Below are 20,772 nucleotides of genomic sequence, written 5' to 3' on the forward strand. Positions count from 1 at the left end.
GGTGTGGGTGTGTGAGTGTTTTAGAGGAATGTTTGTGTGCAACAAATGGGGGGGGGACTATTCTTGCACATGATCACATAGCTCCTGTGCAAACAGCAGACTGAGTGACAAATCTGTTTTCATTCTCCTTTTCCCACTGTAGGGTCTGTCTGGGTGGGATGACGGGTCCCGAGCATGTGTGCGGGCCCTGACAATCTCCATCAACTACCCCCCCCCCCCCCCCCCCCCCTCCCACTTGCATTTGCTCCCTGTCTGACAGGTTTTCACTCGACAAAATATCTGTTTACCTCCCGGACCTTAACCTTTTTTTAATTCTTGCCCCAACTTTTAGTTCTTGTCTTATTCCAAGATAAACAGCAACCCCCTGCTTTGCCAGCCCAGGAAACCCCATTAGCACATATGGCAAGACAGACAGAAGTAGAAGCTCGTGGGATATTTCAATTAAATGCCTGCCAAGTGTTTAGAGTTTGGACTATCCATAAGCTTAAGCTACACACACACACACACACACACACTTTTCCTACCTTGGGACAACTCCCATTCTCCAATTTCAGCCTGTGAAGTCTCAGAAGGATTCGCAAAAACTGCAGGGTGATGATTAGCTATGCTTTACCTTTTTCCTCTTGAGAAAAACATGGGAAGAAAATAACACACACCATACTGAAGATGGGAAGGGTCTGGGGAAAACTTGTGTAGCGGAGCAATTGTGCATGCAGACAGTGATGGTAGTTCAAGAAGCAAATGGAAAAAAGAACATCTCCATCCACTATCCTCTCAGCAGTTTGACAGCCAGAGATTATTGTGCATATTTAAAATTGAGCTTTAGCCTCCTGGCGTGTGTGCGTGTGTGTGTGTGTTTGTGTGTGTGTGGACATAATGATGCCTTCCCCATCCGTTCTCTGAGCTACAGCTTCCCAGGAGCCAGACTCCCTGAACAGAAGCCCTGTGTGGGAAGTCTCTGGCTGACCCTGGACCAGAGGAGACCTGGCCGGATGCACAGAGAGACGACAGCTGAGACGGACGAGAGAAAGGAGAAGAAGCGAAATAAGTAAGGAGAACGTATGGAAGACGGGAGACAGAGGGGAGGCCAGTTTGTCTCCGATTCGATTTTCAGACTGCGGTGACACACAAACCGGCCTGCAGACATGCATGCACTCATACGCGACAAAGACAGCCCAGGCCAGAGAGTGTTAGATGGAGAGCTGCGTGCAGAAAATGCACAAGCCAGGGCATGAATAGTAATTGACCTCATTGTGCAGGCCAGCTAAATGCTGACCTCACCACTCCAACACAAGTCGGTCAGAGGGTAATTACAGTCTTCAGAGATGAAGTGCACTAGAGCCAAGAACCACAAGGCAGGTTCATCTCCTGCTCCATTTCTTTCTGCTTCTGTTTTGCATTTTATTCACTGTGCTCTCTGTTCCTGTCTCTCAATCCCTGCCTGCCTGCCTCTCATTTTCCACTTTGCTTTGCTTTTTGTCTGTATCTGTCTGCACTGAGCCAGGTGGATACATTGGACCCACTTTCGGGCACCTAACAGCGTCTTAATCCCCACATGCTTAATAACACTTCTCCGCTCTCGTCTGCTGGTAAAGTTGTTAATGTAACAGGCGCAGTGTGCCACACCTTGTAAAAATCCAAATGTTTCAAGTAAAATAGTTTTGAAATGAGTGCCCGTTTTTCTTCCTTATCCATCAGTGGTTAGGAATGTATTTGCAAATGCAAGCAAATACACACGCAGACAACAAAAATACAATGTTGCTCCCCTCTGCAGATGATGATGGCATTTCCAGACTTGTGTGCAAAACCCAGGGAGCAGCAATAGACGATTAGTGGAACGGAGAATAAAGAGAAGAAGGCAGGGGAGGAGAGAGAGATGGAGCTCTTGGGAGGTTTCCACGGGGTCAAGACAAGAAGAAATTGGTCTCTCCCAGAATGGGACTGGAGATGAGAGCTATCCATCCAAACATGATGCATGTCGGGGATTCTTTTCCTCTTTTCTCTCTCTCACACACAGCAGATATCACAACAGACATCCTAATGAGATTTAAAAAAGCCCTAGTTGTCACACCTTCATACAGGGGAAAAGCTGATAGTGTCAATTCCTTTCCATCTTTGTTTGTCTGTTTCTTACTTATCAGTCTGCGTCTCTATCTCAAGTGGTTTTTGGTGCTCTTTGAGCGTGTGTGTGTGCAATGGCTGTTCTGTGTGTGCTATCTTCCGTCTATTCAGACACTGGGAAAGAGCCACAATGTTATCAGAGCCACGGAGACGCATCAAGACATCTCCTCCCTGTGCTTTCACATGCGGGATTGTCTCTCTGTTAACTGCCATAAAGCGTTCCATTGTTCTCCTGACATCCCACTGCCTCTCTTTTGGATCCTGTCTGCAGACTTCATGTCGAAACAAAGCCTGTTGGCGTAACAAAATAAAACCCACTTTGTTGACATGCTTTCATAAAACCACCTCAATGAGTAAACACTGCTTACACTCCAGCTGGGGTTCAGCTGACCGGCTGGGTGGGTGTTGCAGTATTTTATGACTTGCCTACCCTCAGGCTGACTCCCTCCCCTTTGCCCACCTTTAACGTCTGACACATCTGCCCCTCCACCCCATCATGCAAACACACGCCCCTTCTTAGCACCTGACTGCTGAAAGGCTCCTTCTGTGGGGGACATCTGCGGTGGAGAAATTCTCTTCCAAAAAAAACAGAAACAGACTAAATACAAAGCATGGAATTGTTAAGAGTTTGCTAAATGGCAGAAAGGTGTGTTGACCTCTGCAACTTCATGACTTCCTCCCTTCTTGGCCTCTGTAAGAGTGAAAGCCTGGCTGGGTCTTACATTATATATTTAACTACTGTCAGTTTGCCTTTGAGAGTGTCTTCACGGCACCTTTTACAGAAGCACCATAAGGCCAGGGCACTGACATGCAGCCACATGTATATACAGTACATTATGTGTACACTGAATGGACTGTTACCTAATGAGAAACACATGGATAAAAATGAGAATGCTTGTTCAATAGAGCCAAAATTAGTCACACTTTTGTCCACAGGCCCCGCGGTTGGAACAAATATCTAATCCTAACATGGTTAATGATCCCAATGGGCTTACATAGAGTTGAACGGTCAGGTTTGATGAGCTGATGAACATGTTGGCATTTTTAGAGGCTGTATTTTGCTCTTTGAGGCGGAGAAGAAAGGAAAGCTTTGAGGGGTGCTCTGCGCTGGTTTAGGCCACAGTCTGTTTAACTGCTGTCTGACTGACTTCCTCTGCAGCCTCCACTCCTCGGCGTAGCCAGAGACACATACCAGCACAAAGACACACAAGATACTTCTAGGCCAATTCATAATTAACACATTATGTACTGACGAGTCTCGCATTGCCAGACTTATCTCCACCGTTCTGCTGAGGAGGGTCTGGCGTGTCCACACTTTCCAGGATAGGGGAAAAAGGTGCTCTGGTTTATTAGAATTTCTTCAAACCAATCACAATCGTCTTGGGCGGTGTTAAGCGCCGGACAGAGCAACGGTGCCTCTTCAAATTAGCCTTGGGAAAGAAGTTGTTTTGGTGGAACATGTGTACGTTCAAGAGTTGTTTTAGTGGTGCAACTAAAAAACAGATAGTCTAGCTAGCTGTCTGGATTTACCCTGCAGAGATCTGAGGACCAGGTAACCATAGTCCTCAGATTGGACAGATAGTCTAGCTAGCTGTCTGGATTTACCCTGCAGAGACCTGAGGACCAGGAAACCATAGTCCTCAGATTGGACAGACAGTCTAGCTAGCTGTCTGGATTTACCCTGCAGAGATCTGAGAACCAGGTAACCATAGTCCTCAGATTGGACAGACAGTCTAGCTAGCTGTCTGGATTTACCCTGCAGAGATCTGAGGACCAGGTAACCATAGTCCTCAGATTGGACAGACAGTCTAGCTAGCTGTCTGGATTTACCCTGCAGAGATCTGAGAACCAGGTAACCATAGTCCTCAGATTGGACAGATAGTCTAGCTAGCTGTCTGGATTTATCCTGCAGAGATCTGAGGACCAGGTAACCATAGTCCTCAGAAATCCCCCGGACTTTAAAATTTCAACATAAAGAAAGCGGAAGGTGAGGGACATCCGGCGGAACCCGGAACAATACAGTAGCTGAAACGTTGTCTGACGGCAAATCAACACTTTTGTTGATGCTTTTTATCAAGGTTTTTAACTCTTTCTTATGTTTTTGTCCCTTTTTCATCTCTTTTGACACTTTTTTTTCAATATTTGTAATTCTCTTTTAATTTTCAACACTACGTAACACTAACTTATTATTTATGGTCAATAAACCTCATTTATAGGAAATTATACCTAATGTTTGAGTTAGAAAAGCAGAAATTAGGAATTATTGAGACTATAATTAAAGGAATGGATGTTGATGGATAATCACAGACTGGAATATGTCAACTTTTACTCAATACTATTTCAAAACCACTTCAATTCTTTTTCAAATGCTATAAAACTGAATAAGACGCCCCAAAATTATTGAAAGTCGAGATTTGTACTTGCCAAAGAACGTTGTGTGGAATCAATCATGTTATTTTTGGGTAATTAATAACTAGAACATTGATATAGGAAAACGGGTCAATTTGACCCGAGGACAACATGAGGGTTAAGTTAAAACACGGGAAACAACGTGCACCCATCTTTACAAGAAATCATCATCTTCACAGGGACGTAGCTGTTTGACACAAGTTAGACCAAAGAAAATTCCCTCCTTAAACAAGGCATCCTTTCATCATTGTGAATCAACCCTATTCCCTCTTCTATCTTCTCCCTCCATCCCTCTAGGGAAACTTGGCCACCATTGCTGGAGTATATTATGTCCAGCACTGTCAATGACCCTGTCCAAAGATGGCCAACACAGATAGACCGCCACAGAGAGGCCTACACAGAGAAACACAGCAGATGTAGCTCAATAGACAGAACCTATTAATTCCCTAAATCATTCAAAGGCAAAGTTCAACACATACATGGACATGTGCCCAAACATGCACACAGTTATAAACAGATGTAACCCAAACTAGTGGGAACATACCCCAAAAGACACATCCTGTATAAACACTCAGTAACACAAACATAGGTCAGGGCAGAGTTTTCTTATCGCAGCAGCCTTACGCGTGGGCAGTCTGTACAATTTTAGTCCGCCATGCAAACAGCAACGTGGACTCAAACCCAAACATACTGCTCAGGATTATCAAGGGAAACACATAGACGTGGTGATTACGTGTGTAGTAAGGAGCCTGCAGCGGAAACACAGGCCAGCCTGATGATGACTGTTCCAGCTCGGTCTGCGTCCACTAAACATTATCTAAACCTTTTATACCAACCCTAAATAACAGTGTGGCAGGCAGTCACACCTCCAGCTCCCCATCACTAACTTTCCCTAAAGTTGCACATCTTCTTTTGGTTTCCTATGTGATCTCAACTGATTATTTTGGTTCCAGGAACAACATGTGTGGTGCATGTGGCGTGCAGATCTTATCGAGAGAATAAGACTAAAGTAGAGCCCGACGGATAAAGGATTTTTAAGGCCGATATCTATACAAATATTTAGTTATTTAAAAATCCGATATTACGATATATCTATATAAAAAAAAGAAAAAAAATCCAGAAATGCGTAACAAACACACACTCACATACACAGACTCACATGTTCACCATACACCACCCATCACAAAAATTCCTTCATGTATCCACATGTACCGTGTGTAGTCTTGTGCATTGTGTTGTTATGTCTTGTATTCTATCTTGCTATCTGCATAAATCCTTTTCCTTTTCAGAGTGCGTGTGGCGGCGCTTTAAATAGCTGCGGCCCTGAAGCTCTGCCTAAACTCTCAAAACTGCATTTTGTTGCAATGTACCTTTACATGTGTGATGACAATAAAGTTGAATCTAATCTAAAACAAACAGATTTCCCTTACATTAGTTTTTGCAGTTATTTATGAGTTATCACTAAAATAATATGATATAATTTGTTTTATTGTCACAACAGAACACCAAAATATATTAAAGGTCTGATGAATAAAATGTATAAAAATACAAGCTTAAGATATAAAACTTCCTTCCTTTGAACAAAAACACATAAACAAAAAAACATCAGTGTTGCCAACAGGGACGTTGTAGAGCGTCCTCTGGTGGACAGACTATGCAACGCCAACGCTCATAACATGGTTGCCCGTCCGTTTTTTCTTAGTTTTTATAAATATTAATTTATCAGAATTATTTATTTGTCTTTCTTTGATTGGCCATCATAAATGACGATACCTATAGTTCAGGAAATGCCTAATAACGAACGATAATATTAGCCCACTGATATATCGGTCGAGCTCTAGACTAAAGGCTACGGCCAAGGGTGTCCCGTCTTGACAGAGTCTGTTTTCCTGGGCCCACATGTGTTCTTCATATGGCCCTGCTCTAAATGTGCCCCTTCCCTCCACTAACCACGAGGGAATTCCAGGAAACCTTACTGTACATGGTTTGGTCTAAATATGCAGTGTGAGCTGCTGTGGCTTTTTTAATCACTATGTGTCTATCAGGCGGACCTGGACCCAACAGGTGATGTTTTTTGGAGAAGGCCCTGGTTTCAGGGTTGGGGATGGAAAATAAGGAATGAAATGTATGCTGGGTTTTTCTGCAGACAGCAAGTGGTAATTAAAATAATACATAATAATGTGTACTTTGTTAATCCCGCAAAGGGAAATTACAATGTTTTCACTGTTGTTATTTCACACATTACACACAGGTGTGATGGAGCATAACAGCGGAAACACTCTTAAATCAGAGTGACTTTAACTGACTTCACAGTGATTTGGTTATCAGCAAGAGTTGGGGGGGGGGGGGGGGGGGGGGGTGGTTCAACGTTTTTTGTGGATGTGGGCAAAAAGAGATTCAAACAGGCTGCTGAGCTGCGATGTTTATGTATGTGTTGTAGCTGACTAAGCTGCAGGTTCGACGCACAAACAAACACATTCCAGTGTCTGACAGAGAGAGACGGGACAGATGAGAGAGGGGAGGGTGGTAAGAGGGAGGGAGGGAGAGGGAGAGGGAGAAGGGGATGAAGAAAGAGAGAGTAACAATGGGTGTTTCCCATATTCATAGTGGCAACGAAAACTTCTGGAGACCCTGCATCGATTCCTGTCACTCTAAGGTCAACGGACTTTTCAAGAAAGTAAGAAAAAGCCGACCCCTCTCATCCTGGTGTTTTCATTCCCAAGAGAGCTGCAGCTCCAGGGTTGTTTGAGTCAAACAGGACTCGACACCCCCCGGGGTCTCCTCTTATCGCTCTGTGATTGGATGCCACTCAGCCTGCCCTCAATCCACTCTGCTGGCAGACAAGGCAAATCCAGGCCAACACACACACAAAACAAACAGACATGCACACACACAATCAGGGCCCTATTTTAACAATCCAAGATGGCGCAGGTGCATGTAGGGCGTGCCCAAATCCCCTTTTGCTAGTTTGACGGCAGAAAAAAGGTTCTGTTCGCCTGCTGCATGGTTCAAAGGGGTTGTACTTAGTGTCTTCATTAATTCATAGGTGTGTTTTGGGAGTAACATGCAATCAACCAATCAGGGGTCATCTCCCATTTCCTTTAACAGTCAGGCGCCTGTGAATCTTGGCGCATTACTGTTATGGTGGTGGATTGGCAAAGTCAAATTTCCATTTTTAATCTTCTGTGTGTGTGTGTGGGTGTGTGCAACAAGCATAGCGTGCACGCGCTGTGCACGAGACTAGGCACATTTTACTAATGCGCTGTTAAAATTCTATGAAATGCTGCGTTACTGACTGGCGCGATCACTTCCCGCTGCCTCAAGATAGCAATACGCCCAGAATGCACCTGAACACACCCCTCTGTAAGACCAGCACGCCCATGGGCGCAAAGATGGGCGCATGTGCATTCGTTATTTGCGGGATGGGAAACAACAACTACGTGGATCTTAAAATAGCAAAGGCACTTGCATCAGGGTTTGCGCCGCGCCGGGTGAAAGACAGGGCCCTCAGTCCCTCTCTCAGAAGACCAGATACCATCAGTGTCAGGGGAGAGAGACAGATTTGGTAGAGTCAGCAAAAACAAAAACATTCAGAAGAAATATCAAAGGCTGCGGTGGCGTACTTATGGCTGACGGGCAACATATCACACATACAAACCCACACGCATGCACGCACACCTCAGTTAACCTGTCATGATGGGCTTCAGCCTACTGAACCTGGCACACTCACCAACAAGCTTGCCATATGAGCCAGTTGCTTTTCCATTCTCCTTCTTGTTCTCTCTCTCTTTTTTCTCTCTCTCTCTATCCAAATCCTCCTACTGGAAACTTGGCTGGCTGTTTGGGGTGTTGGAGAAACTGTTTCCAAACATCATGCAAGCTGTGAACTATTGCTCAACCTGTAGAAGATGGCCTGTGTAAGGCAAGGCAGCTTTATTTGTACAGCACAATTCAGCAACAACGCAATCCAAAGTGTAAGCCACAGGTCTATGATGGACAAGTTATTCTTACTGATATATTTCCATTTAAAGGACAATTTGGCTCAAAAACCAAACTGGAAGCCACTCAACAGTAAAGAAGCAGGGATGGAAGTCCTTAACAGTGTGTCTTTGTCCACTTATTCAGTTTGCTTACTCCACCCTCGCTACATACACAACCTTAGTAGTCACGCAAGTCAGAAGGAATGGCATCTTCTTCTCTCTGCCTGCCTTCTATCTGAAAGTGAGTGTGTATGCGCTGGGAGGAGTCATCAGTGTACAGAGGAGATAAAAAGAGATAGGCATGGGAAACTTTTCATAAGATCATTTCTCAATGCTAATCAAACCTGCTGTTAAGCTAACTGAAATAACACCATGCCAATCTCTATGTATAGTGAAGTGTGGGTGATGTGGGGGGGGGCTATTTTAATTCCGAAGGCCAAGGGCACTTTATCAGGATGCATAGTATCCTGATCCATGAAATAACTGGCCTTTAAAAATAAAAATGTGTCTGCCTCTATGGGAATTTAACATAGGGTGGTGTATACTTATGCCCCCTGTATTTTAAGGAAGAACATTTATTTATATACATTACTCATTCAAAGAAAATTGGTGTCCTTAAAAAGTTGGATTTTCCAATTTCTTTTTAATTAAAGCATAAAAATCAATGTCCAAAAGATGTTTTTTTATTCCTCTTTTGAATCCACTTTAGCATGGGTATGTAAACTTATTCTAGCCACTGTATTATGACAGATTGATGTGATCATAAATGTGTAAATGTGCACGTCTACTTGTAAATGAATATATTTCCGTACATAAGTGTTAAAAGAAGTGTACAACAGTGTGTCTACAGACACACCGGAGAGTTTGCTTTTCCAGTGCAATATATCTGGGCTTTGCCACTCAGGCTGCACACACTGCTGCTGTGACTCCGCAGGACAAAGGCGTCACTGATGGCATCGCAAAAAGCTCACTCTCACAACAGTTTAGACTTGAAAGAAAAAGGAAAGAAAACTTCAGTTTCCTAGATTGGCTGAAGAACATCCAAAAGAGGCCATGTCCTTTTTCACAAAATTATTATTCTCAGTGCCGGTTGATGGAAGTGCACACACACAGACAGACACACACGCCCTTAGCTGCAGAGATTTGGCTCTGGCTACATGGATCCCAATCAGGGAGGATATGCGGGATTGCAGCTTCATGCTCTATCGTTCCATGGCTCCATCTAGCCAAGTCAGTGTGCCTCCAACAGATTTCCCAAGAGAACACAGCAAGGGGTTATTATATCCTATCCCTGGTCAATCAAATCGGTTTCCACTAAATTGACACACTCCCTGAACCCCCATCCATGCTCTCTCTCCTCCACCAGTCTGCCCATCTGATCGGTTTGTGTGTAATCACATAGTACAACCAAATCACCCCCCCTTAAATGGTTCTGTATCGACTACAGTAACTGGCTGGCATTGATTTCTCAGGGGTGAGGAGCAGGAAAACTGATGACTTGCGGTTTGACAGAGACTCGCAGAGTTTACTCTTTGTGAGCTCTGTACAGATGTTTAAAAGCAAGGCGGAACGGATCTGCTTTGGCTCTGCCACAGACACAACCAAATTATAAGACTGAGTTAAGTACTGCATATGTCTTTTTCTTTATAAACCATATGTCATAACACTTAATCAAACCATCTCTGTCTTAAATAACTGAGTAAGAGGGTTGTGGGTAGCTGTAAAATGGATAGTATTTTAGGAACAAGCACAGATTTCTGACTGACTTCACTTGGTTTAGGCTGTGTCTGGGGTGGGTACAGTAGTAGCTTATTATGCAAGTGGTCTTTTATGCAGTCTCGATTACAGTATATTTAGATTTTTTTTATGTAATTCATTAAAAACGTCATTTTTCTATTAAGAAACACTTGCTTGTGGCTGGGCTGGTTCAGTGGTAGAGCAGATAGGCATATACATTGAGGTTTATGCTCAATGCAGAGGTCCAGGGTTTGACTCCGACTTGTAACAGTTTCCTCAATCTTAATTCACAACTTAATTATTAAATAACTTAGATTTATTTTATTTTTTTAATGACTTCAATTCTCATTTAATTTTACGAGCCGACTGCATGAAATTTTAAGCGCTCCGGATCTCTCTAATGTTCTCCCTCCTCTTCACTGTAGCCTCTGTGTTTACAGGCTTGTGGTGATGAGCAATGTGCTATATGTGCCAAAATAAATCTATGTTTGGTATTGCTAGGTTGTTTTGTTTTGTCATTATTTATGTGTGCAATACACCTTACACTTAGTGAGAAAACAATTGTGGGAGAGAATCGTGATCACAACTCTAAGCTAAAAAACGGTGATTCATATTTTTCCCGAATCGTGCAGGCCTACTTTTGACCTCTGACCCTCGAGACCCAGTTCCGTGTTTTCATGACCAAGCCAATGACTCCAATGCAGGTGCATGTGGCAGTCTCTGAGCCAGCCTTCGCACAGAGATGATGTGAAGCACAGGGGTTGCTAGCGTCCAGGCAATGCATTGAGCTGCCCGGTCCAAGATTCCAGCCGTCTTCCAGCCAGTCTTCCTGCTTCCCTCATTAGGTCCTCCGGCTGCAACCCCATACCAGCATGCAGGAAAGATTTCCTCGAGAACCATAGCCAGGACTTTGTGGTAACGCATGTGACACACTGGCTGCACATTTTCCAATTTAAACAAGCCAAAGAGGCTCAATACCGATCTGAACTCTCCTGTCCTATCTGGATAGACAACAAGACTCTCCAAGAATGCGATTAGAAAGAATAAATCAAGATGCAAAGAAACAGATGCTTTTTCGTTTGCTGTCACTATTTCTGTGTCCCCCCCCACGCTCCTTTTCTGTCATCTCTATCTTTTTTTTGCCTTCTCCCTATCAGTGCTTTACTGTAAACAACAGTTTAAGACGCATGACTCATGTTGCAGTAATGTAATGGGAGCAGCATGGCTTGAGATCAAAATGATGACTGCGAGGGTTCAAGGAAGAGAGATGGGCGAGTTAGGATGGGCTACACACAAACTGTAAGAAAGTCAACTAAATGACCTGTGTCAAAGGATGTGGAATCAACATGAGGTTCCTGAATCAATTCCACTGGTTTTGCTTGACAAATCATTTGAACGGCCATCTGTGAAGGTATTACTCATGATTTTCCAGGAATAGTCTATACCCACACGAATACATTGAAGCACCCACAGATGAGCACATTGAAACACGTGCACACCAGCACTCGAACGCATCAAGACGAGAAGCCAGGGCAAACAGTGACATGGACCATCAGTGTGTGTGTGTGTAGCGTGAGGTGGAACGTGTACATTACGCTCTCACACACAAGCATAAATAGTGATGTTTTGTGACGGACTAACCCTTATTATCTACTTAAGCTGTGTGGCTTATGGTTTTAACTCTATGCACACACTGACATGCTGATGGTGCTCACAGGGTTAACCTGAATTTCATCTGTACAGTTATTCGGGCTTAACACAGGCTTGATGTCGATGCCTGGGCAAAGTTGCAGCATGCCTATCACACAAGGATGAAGGTAAGTCTATGTCACCATAATATGAATGCCCTGTTATGTTTTCCAAAAACTGTATTTGATCCTGCTCCAGATTTGCGGAGCAGGGAGTGTATTTTCAGAGTGCTGGTTTCCCCATCTGTGTGACCACAGTGCTGGGCTGCTCTCCCTGCATCCTTCTGCCCATGGTTCCCACGCCTCTTTCTGGGCTAAATACATATTTAGGGAAATACTGAGCAGCAAATCATATGTCCTGCTTTCTCATTGCACCCCAAACCCATTACTCACAGCGCTTTACTACTTTTATACCTAGAGCTGGAGAAGAGAAACTGAACTTTGCTTTTTGTCATTACTGGACAGAATCAGAGTTTGTTTATCCAGGTAAATTGTGCCGAGCATGAGTACTCCTTTTCAGATAGTCCCTGCTTCAGATAGTTGTATGGATTAAAGCCATGGAGCAGCCCTTTGCAACCAGAAACGTCTACTAGTTTGCATTTCTTACTATTAGATTATAGCTTCAACAGCAAATGCATGCACAAAAACTATGAGAACACTGCAAATGTTTCACAAAAACTCAAATACATTTGGAAACTGTTCTGCCAGCCAGACCAGAGTTTAACTGACATCTGTAATGACCAATATCTTCATAACCACTTCCGCTGTCCATTAGTGAAGCTACTTCTCTGCACTTTAAAAGGCCCAGCAGTACTATCAACAAAAGTTATACCAGGAAGCTTGTGCTATTTACTTGTGAGGAGAAATGAATGGCAAATGGATTCTTTGTATAGCAGCACTGTGTAGTGAGTTCTACCAGTGCTGTGGAGCCATTTGACCACATCAGGATGTGTGTGTGTGTGTGCGCGTGCGTGTCCGTTTACGTGTATGTACTTGCTTGTGCGAGTGTGTGCATGAGTAATGAATAAGATCCTGGCACATCACAACCGGGTTCCTCTAATGCACTCCCTGTAGACCAAAAGAAATAAACAGATAAAGAAGAAGTGGACGTGAACGTGGACACAATAGCAAAGAAAAAAAGGAGGAAAAAGGCAAGAGAGCCAAGAGTGAGAGTGAGCAAGAGAGGGCAGGATGAGGGAGTTTTCAGAATTGTTATTGGAGCCGTAGAAGTCATTTCTGACTTAAAGAGTTCCAGATGTGGGCCAGACCCTGAGAAAGAGACTGTACCCTGTACCCTTCCATCTGATCAGAAATATAACCTTTCGTTCTTAGACTATCCGGGTTTAGAGCAGAAAGTGGATCTTGCCTATTTGCCAGTATGTCCACTGATTGTTGTGGTGGATGGAGGAGGGAGGGAGGGAGGGAGGGTGTGTGTCTGTGTGTCTGTGTGTGTGTGTGTGTGTGTGTGGGGGGGGGGGGGTTAGGGTGTGGGGTGTCAGGTGGTAAGATGGTAGAGGGGTATGTGGCTTGCACAGGCTGGTCTTGGGCCTATAAAAAGCTAGGTGGTCAGAATAATGGCCTGTTGTTATTACACACACACACACACAACACACACACACACACACACACCACACACACACACACACACACACACACACACACACACACACACACACACACACACACACACACACACACACACAACACACACACACACACACACACACACACACACCAACACACACACTCACACACACAATAGAACCCAACCAAAAGACATCCGGTTAAATACTGGGACAAAAGCTGCTCTTTAAGTTATTTTGCAATAAACTCTAACTCAGCAAATAGCCATATAACGGGCAAGTCCAATGCACTGCACTCAATTGTTTTTAACTCTTGCAGGCTTGAATGGAGTGTGCCTTATGAAATGTATAAGGTGTCAGTGAATGAGTGTGTGCGCATGTGTGCAAGCATTATGTGTTAAGTGCCGACCTTTAGAAAGTTGGCATTGTTACATCATTAACATCTTCTGCACATGCATGCCACGCCAGCCCAGAAAGGCGCTCCTGGGGGGCGGCCATTAGCTCACCCAGAAAGAGTGTTCGCCCCATGTTGGCTAAGTCCTACAGCGGCGCAGGTTCGAGTCCGACCTGCTGCGTTCGCTGAGTGTCATCCCCCATCTCTCTCCCCCCTTTATGTCTATCCACTGTCTCTATGCAAAAGAAAATAAAAGCCCCCAAAAAATAATCTTCTGCAAAAAGGCGCTCCTGCATGAAATTGTCTAATTTTAGTTTTAGATCAATAGTAAGCCTGCGGCTCACTCATATCTTAGCTTTCAGTTATTTTCTCATTCCCCCTCTATCTGTTTTGTATATGTATCAGAGATGGCAAAAGTACTCACTTCCTGTACTCAAGTTGAAGTACAGATACTTGTGTTAAAAAATACTCTGGTATAAGTAGAAGTACTGATACAACTTCTTTACTCAAGTAAAAGTAACAAAGTACAGGCTACAGTAAAAGTAACCTTGCAAATGACAAAATGAACTGACAGGTAGCAAATCTTTGAACATGGAGTGCTAACAATAGTAAATGTAACATGTCAGGCTCATAATGTTTTCTTCATTTTCAATCATGTCGCCGTTCATATTACTACGCTAACGTTACCGCCATCAAGCCGCAACGATTTGCCGCCGAATCTGTCGAGTTAAATTGTAGTGGTGCGGAAGTGCAACGTATATTCCCATCCAATTAGTTTCAACTGAAATGATTTGAAACTAAGGTAATGAGCCAATTTTGTAAAATGTAAGGAGTAGAAAGTACCGGCTTTGGTGTTAAAAATGAGTATAAGTCAGCACAAAAATAAATCTACTTGAGTACAGTAACAAAATATTTGTACTTTGTTACTTCCCATCTCTGTTGTGTATGTATACATGGATGTATACTATGCCCAGCTTCCCCAGCATTTTTTTCCCCTCTCTGTGTGTTGGAGTAAGCTGCACGATCCCATAACAAAAGGCTATTGTGCTGCAGTAAAAAGCTCTGCTCTGGGGAGCTGGTAGTGGGCCACAAACAAAGGCTGGTTACAATGTCCCAACACAAGCTCATGAATCAGCTGCTGCCAAAAGCTGCCACGAAAAAGCGCTATGAGTCTGGGGTTTGACAAAGAGGGAAGGGATAGAGAGTTGATTGAGGAGGGATGTGAGGGTGGAGGAAACAAATAGGTAGGGAGCAGGATGCAGAGCTGGAGCTGGACGAGAGCAGGAAAGGAGATGATATGTGGACATGGTGGTGGATGAAATGGATTTGTCCAACAGGAGGAGTGAGGGATGAGGAAACGGAAGGAGGGGAGGATTTGAAAGGAGTGCAGCCAACCCAGCAGGAGGATGAGAGGTGAAGTCAGCAACGGAGAGCTGTGTCAACAGACAAGCCCCCTGCCTGTGTTCTAAAGGCTCTCCGCAACCCAAATCACAATAGCAGAACAAGAGTGACATGTGAGGACTCAATCTGACCAATGAGAGAGACGTAGTTCAAATTAAAGTTGTTTCTCCTTCTGCGACCTCGGTCAGAGGCAAAATACATTCTTTGTTCATATCAGATGCCTCTGTTCTGTTTTTTTTCCTATTCTGACAGGTCAAATTAGCAATGGATCCATCAAACGCTCACACACAAAGAACTGCTTTTGTATCCAGCAACAGGCCACCTTTCCCTCACTATGAGGGAGTGGAAAGTGGTGACCAGCACTCTGGAAGGAGTGTGTTTGACAGAAAAAAAGTTTTTGATTGGGTTGAATTTTGACATCTATCACCACACAGAAAAACATTGAAAACTGTCATTTGCATCACTGAACAACTGGACAGTATGTTGATTTAATTGCACTGAGAAAAAAACTTTAAATATATTTACCATTGGCGTTCTTCCCGCAGATCAGGTGCTCATAGTGCTGCAGGACTCCCCATAGCTCCGCGTCATTGTTCACCACCCCCTCCAATGCCTCTGTGCTCACAGGGGCGCATGCTGACCCTGAATCCGGCCCTGAATGACCCCTCTCGGCCATCAGCACCCTGGCTCCTATCTCCTCCACCAGAGCTTCCATGCATGCGGCCAGGCATATGGCTGCGTACTCATGGATGCGCACGGAGATGCGGGTATCCACCATCCAGCGGAAGAAGCGTCCCACGGAGAAGGAGAGGCCGCAGCGTGCGGACTTGCCCTTTCTCAGAAGCTCCCCGGCGCTCATACTGTACATGGAGATGGCCTTGACCGTAGCAGAGACGCAGTGGTCGGCCAGGGACCAGCTGAGCACCAGCCTCATGGCGCTCTGCACCTCGAAGCGTGTGCAGCGGCAGTGCATGACGCTGAGCCGCTGAGCCTCTCTGGAGATGCGGATGAGAGCCCGGCGGAGGAGAGCGGACAGCCGCCTCACGGCCTCCGGAGAGATGCTCCCACTCCCGGCCACTTTGCGAAAAATCTTGGCCACCTCCTCTTCGGTCCAGGGAAACTCTTCCAACTCAGGTAAGCGGGGACACTTGGAGAAGATGTCCTCCGGGTCCTCGGGGAGGACCGTGTTGACCGTGTCCCAGCTGTTGTTCCTGCTGTTCATGGAGCCGGAGTAGTACCACCAGTTGCCCCGGTGAGGGGTCGTCATGAAGGCCTGGGAGTTTGACTTGGAGGAGGACAGGCTGAGGGATTTGCAGGAGTCCCCCGCCCCGTAGCCTGAGTCCAGCGTCAGGTCCTCCAGGGTTTTCATGTGGACATTGATCAAACCAGCCATTATTGTGAAACTGTACGTGCTTTGGAGAGTTTTGGGAGGGCGGGCATACACCTCGTCAACGGTTTACCTGAAGTCAATCAAGTAGCCTAGCTGTCGAAACTCCCCGCAGAGCTGGATGAACTGGTTACACGGCGGCACACTCGGCAGACATGTTGTTAAATAGTTCAGTGCAGGACAGCGAAACAACACAAAATACAATTTTACTGAAAATGTCATCCAAGCCAGGCTACCCTATATTGTTGTTAACAAACGGGACAGCCAGGAGAACGAAACGACGCACCAGTCTCACCTATCCCCGGCCAGGGCAGGGATTTAACTTTCCTCCGGGAGGCTGTCTCTTTTAAAACACGACCAAGTCCTTTCCCGCTCTGTGAATGCAGCCAGACCCGGGTCCCCTTTTTAAAACATGTCCCGTGTGGCAGCTCAACAGACCGAAACGGTTTCGTTCTTACAGATAACGGTGGAAAAGTCCCCGACTACCTCATCGCTCTGCCGTCCCGGTGCTTGCTCGGACAGGACAGGAACAGCCTGCCGGGGAGACACTCAGCTCGAGTGGGTGAAAGGAGGGACCGCTGCTGACTGACAACACGGAAGCTACTCGAGCACCAATCAGGAGAGGGCCGACTTTTGCTGGCGGCCAATCAAAACCCGCTCCTGTTCTTTCCTAAATTAGGGAGAATGAGGATTTAAACAAGCATCAAACAAACTTCCTCAACTTGTGAGAGCCACATATGGCTGTATTATTAGATTACATTATTATTATTATTACTATTATTATTATTATTATTATTAGTAGTAGTGGTAGTAGTAGTAGTAATAATTTAACTTAATTTAATTTAATTTAATTTAATTTAATTGTATGTATTAATTATTATTAATGGTAATAGTAGTAATTTAATTAATTAAATTTAATTAATTAATTATTTATTATTGTTATTATTATAATATTATTATTATTATTAGTAGTAGTAGTAGTAGTAGTAGTAGATGTAGTAATTTAATTAATTTAATTAAGTTGTTTTTATTATACAATTATTATTTGTATTATTATTATTATTAATATTATTATTTTTATTAGTAGTAGTTGTAGTAATTTAATTAATTAAATCTTATTATTATTGTTATTATTATTAGTAGTAGTGGTAGTAGTAGTAGTAGTAGTAGTAGTAGTAGTAGTAGTAGTAGTATTTTTACACTCACACAATTTCTCATTATACTTTTTACCACAAATTGCAGTTAAATATAATAATTTTTACTCTAGGCTAGTTGCCATAATAAATCCATGGGTTAAGGTGTTTCCCATTCCAGTAGTTTATTATATTATATATAATTATATTATATTGATGGTGATGACGGTCTGGGGAGATTCTTCTTTCCCTGGAACCAACATGTTATCTCCTCATGTTGACTGTGGGGGACTTGGCTTGCTGCCTGCACATTGGCTAATCTCTCACCCGCAGCCTGGAACAGAAACTCAATCTGTAAAGCTCTCTGTAATAATGCAAAAGGGGGCCTAGTCTTTTATTTGATTAGGCTTATGGTTTTTTGTTGGAAGTGCATTTTTAAAGATTATTTAGGATTGTAAGGAAGACAGATGTGTTGTAATAGCTTAAATAAGTAAACTTCATTCACCATTAAGGTCTATATAAAAGAGACTTCAGATACAGTATTAGGGGACCACTAAGGTCTATATAAAAGAGACTTCAGATACAGTATTAGGGGACCACTAAGGTCTATATAAAAGAGACTTCAGATACAGTATTAGGGGACCACTAAGGTCTATATAAAAGAGACTTCAGATACAGTATTAGGGGACCACTAAGGTCTATATAAAAGAGACTTCAGATACAATATTAGGGACCACCAAGGTCTATATAAGAGAGACTCCAGAAACAGTATTGGGGACCACTAAGGTCTATATAACAGAGACTTCAGATACAGTATTAGGGGACCACTAAGGTCTATATAAAAGAGACTTCAGATACAGTATTAGGAACCACTAAGGTCTTTATAAAAGAGACTTCAGATACAGTATTAGGGACCACTAAGGGTATATAAAAGAGACTTTAGATACAGTATTAGGGGACCACTAAGGTCTATATAAAAGAGACTTCAGATACAGTATTAGGGACCACTAAGGGTATATAAAAGAGACTTCAGATACAGTATTAGAGGACTACTAAGGGTATATAAAAGAGACTTTAGATACAGTATTAGGGGACCACTAAGGTCTATATAAAAGAGACTTCAGATACAGTATTAGGGACCACTAAGGTCTATATAAAAGAGACTTCAGATACAGTATTAGGGACCACTAAGGTCTATATAAAAGAGACTTCAGATACAGTATTAGGGGACCACTAAGGTCTATATAAAAGAGACTTCAGATACAGTATTAGGGGACCACTAAGGTCTATATAAAAGAGACTTCAGATACAGTATTAGGGACCACTAAGGTCTATATAAAAGAGACTTCAGATACAGTATTAGGGACCACTAAGGTCTATATAAAAGAGACTTCAGATACAGTATTAGGGACCACTAAGGTCTACATAAAAGAGACTACAGATACAGTTTTAGGGGACCACTGAGGTCTATATAAAAGAGACTTCAGATACAGTATTAGGGGACCACTAAGGTCTATATAAAAGAGACTTCAGATACAGTATTAGGGGACCACTAAGGTCTATATAAAAGAGACTTCAGATACAGTATTAGGGGACCACTAAGGTCTATATAAAAGCATCCAAACAGCACCATGTCATGGGACCTTTAACGTTGAAAACATGCAGCCCTGTTTGTTGTTTCTGGTTGAGTGCTTTAACATGCTCCAGGTAAACTAAAGCAAACGTGTTGAAGAGGCCTGTGACTACCTGCCTCTCATCACTCCACACTTGCATTGACATTTAGGGTGTGCCCCCAGTAGGACAGAGTCCAACACTGTTACGTAACGGGGTTGGGGCTGAACACTCACCCTGCATGCCTGTGAGAGTGCAACACGTTGTGAAAGAGGCTGCGCTGAATATTTTCTCACACATACAGACCTTATGTTAGGGCATATTATGCTATGTATGCACATAAAGTGGAAAAACTGACTCTCAAGCTCACACACTCTCAGACGTCATGGTCTATGAATCACAGTCAGGGGAACTGAGCAGGGAGACAACCTTTCAGTCCTCCCTCAGTTAGTCAAAACTCCTCTAAATGACATCAGAAGTCACACAGGGCGTAGAGGAGATCACAGGAGGTTAGCACTTGCCTCATCCAGGCCTCATGTAGCTGTGGTGTGGACAGCGTTTACCTCATGGTCTCTGTGTGTGCGTGCATGCTCGGGGCAGACCACCACCCGGAGCTAAGTGGCACACGGGGGGTGGGGGGGAATCCACAACCTTAAAACAAAAAAAACTCTGCAAATGATTAAACATGGTCTGGAAAACATTACAGCTCTGTTGGAGTTCAAAATGTCCGTTACTTAATGCTTTTTCTCTCTGCGTTGGTCATCATAACACACAACAATATGTGATATTAGATCGATTTAACTTTGAATGGGTAACTGGATAGTGATGTCAGCCTCAGAGAGTGAAAACACAGTGAGGGTTTAACATGATGCCATATTTACTTTGCATTGGTAGCTTGTACTACAAGTACACGAGAACCCATTCAAATCTTGGCAAAATTTACTGTAAGACATCAACGTAATCATTTCGTAATCTAGCTGAGTATACCTTATTTATATATATATATTTTTTTTGAAAGCTCAAGAAGAACAGTAGGTTTGACAGGTTAGTTTGAGTTTTTGAGCCACATTAACTTCTTTTAGGCTCTATAGTGAATTGTTAAGTTTTTTTTACAAACCCATCGAGCTTAATATGACCCTTTGTTGGAACAAAAAAGCTTTATGAAGTCACCTAACTCGGATGTTTAAAATGAGCTTCTCCCATGTGGTCAGACAGCTTAGTGTGATACGAAAAAGATAGGAGGACAGTTAATGGGGTGGTGGGACAGTGGATATGAAACATGCCTTTGGTGTGGGAGATCTGGGTTTAATTCCCACTGCGACACATCG

General features: G+C 43.5%; 1 protein-coding gene across 1 annotated transcript in view; it reads right to left on the reverse strand.

Annotated features, from left to right (window-relative positions):
- The window catches only part of abtb2b (ankyrin repeat and BTB (POZ) domain containing 2b), a 58,504-nt gene extending 41,246 nt beyond the window's left edge, over window positions 1-17,258 (reverse strand). Inside the window, exon 1 of the mRNA XM_032524299.1 lies at window positions 15,839-17,258. Within this exon, the coding sequence (XP_032380190.1) occupies window positions 15,839-16,706 (868 nt within the window). The 5' untranslated portion in view covers window positions 16,707-17,258. The remainder of the gene's footprint in view (window positions 1-15,838) is intronic.
- Window positions 17,259-20,772: the final 3,514 nt, after the last annotated feature.

This window comes from Etheostoma spectabile, chromosome 8, assembly GCF_008692095.1.
Source record: "Etheostoma spectabile isolate EspeVRDwgs_2016 chromosome 8, UIUC_Espe_1.0, whole genome shotgun sequence".
Taxonomy (NCBI): domain Eukaryota; kingdom Metazoa; phylum Chordata; class Actinopteri; order Perciformes; family Percidae; genus Etheostoma; species Etheostoma spectabile.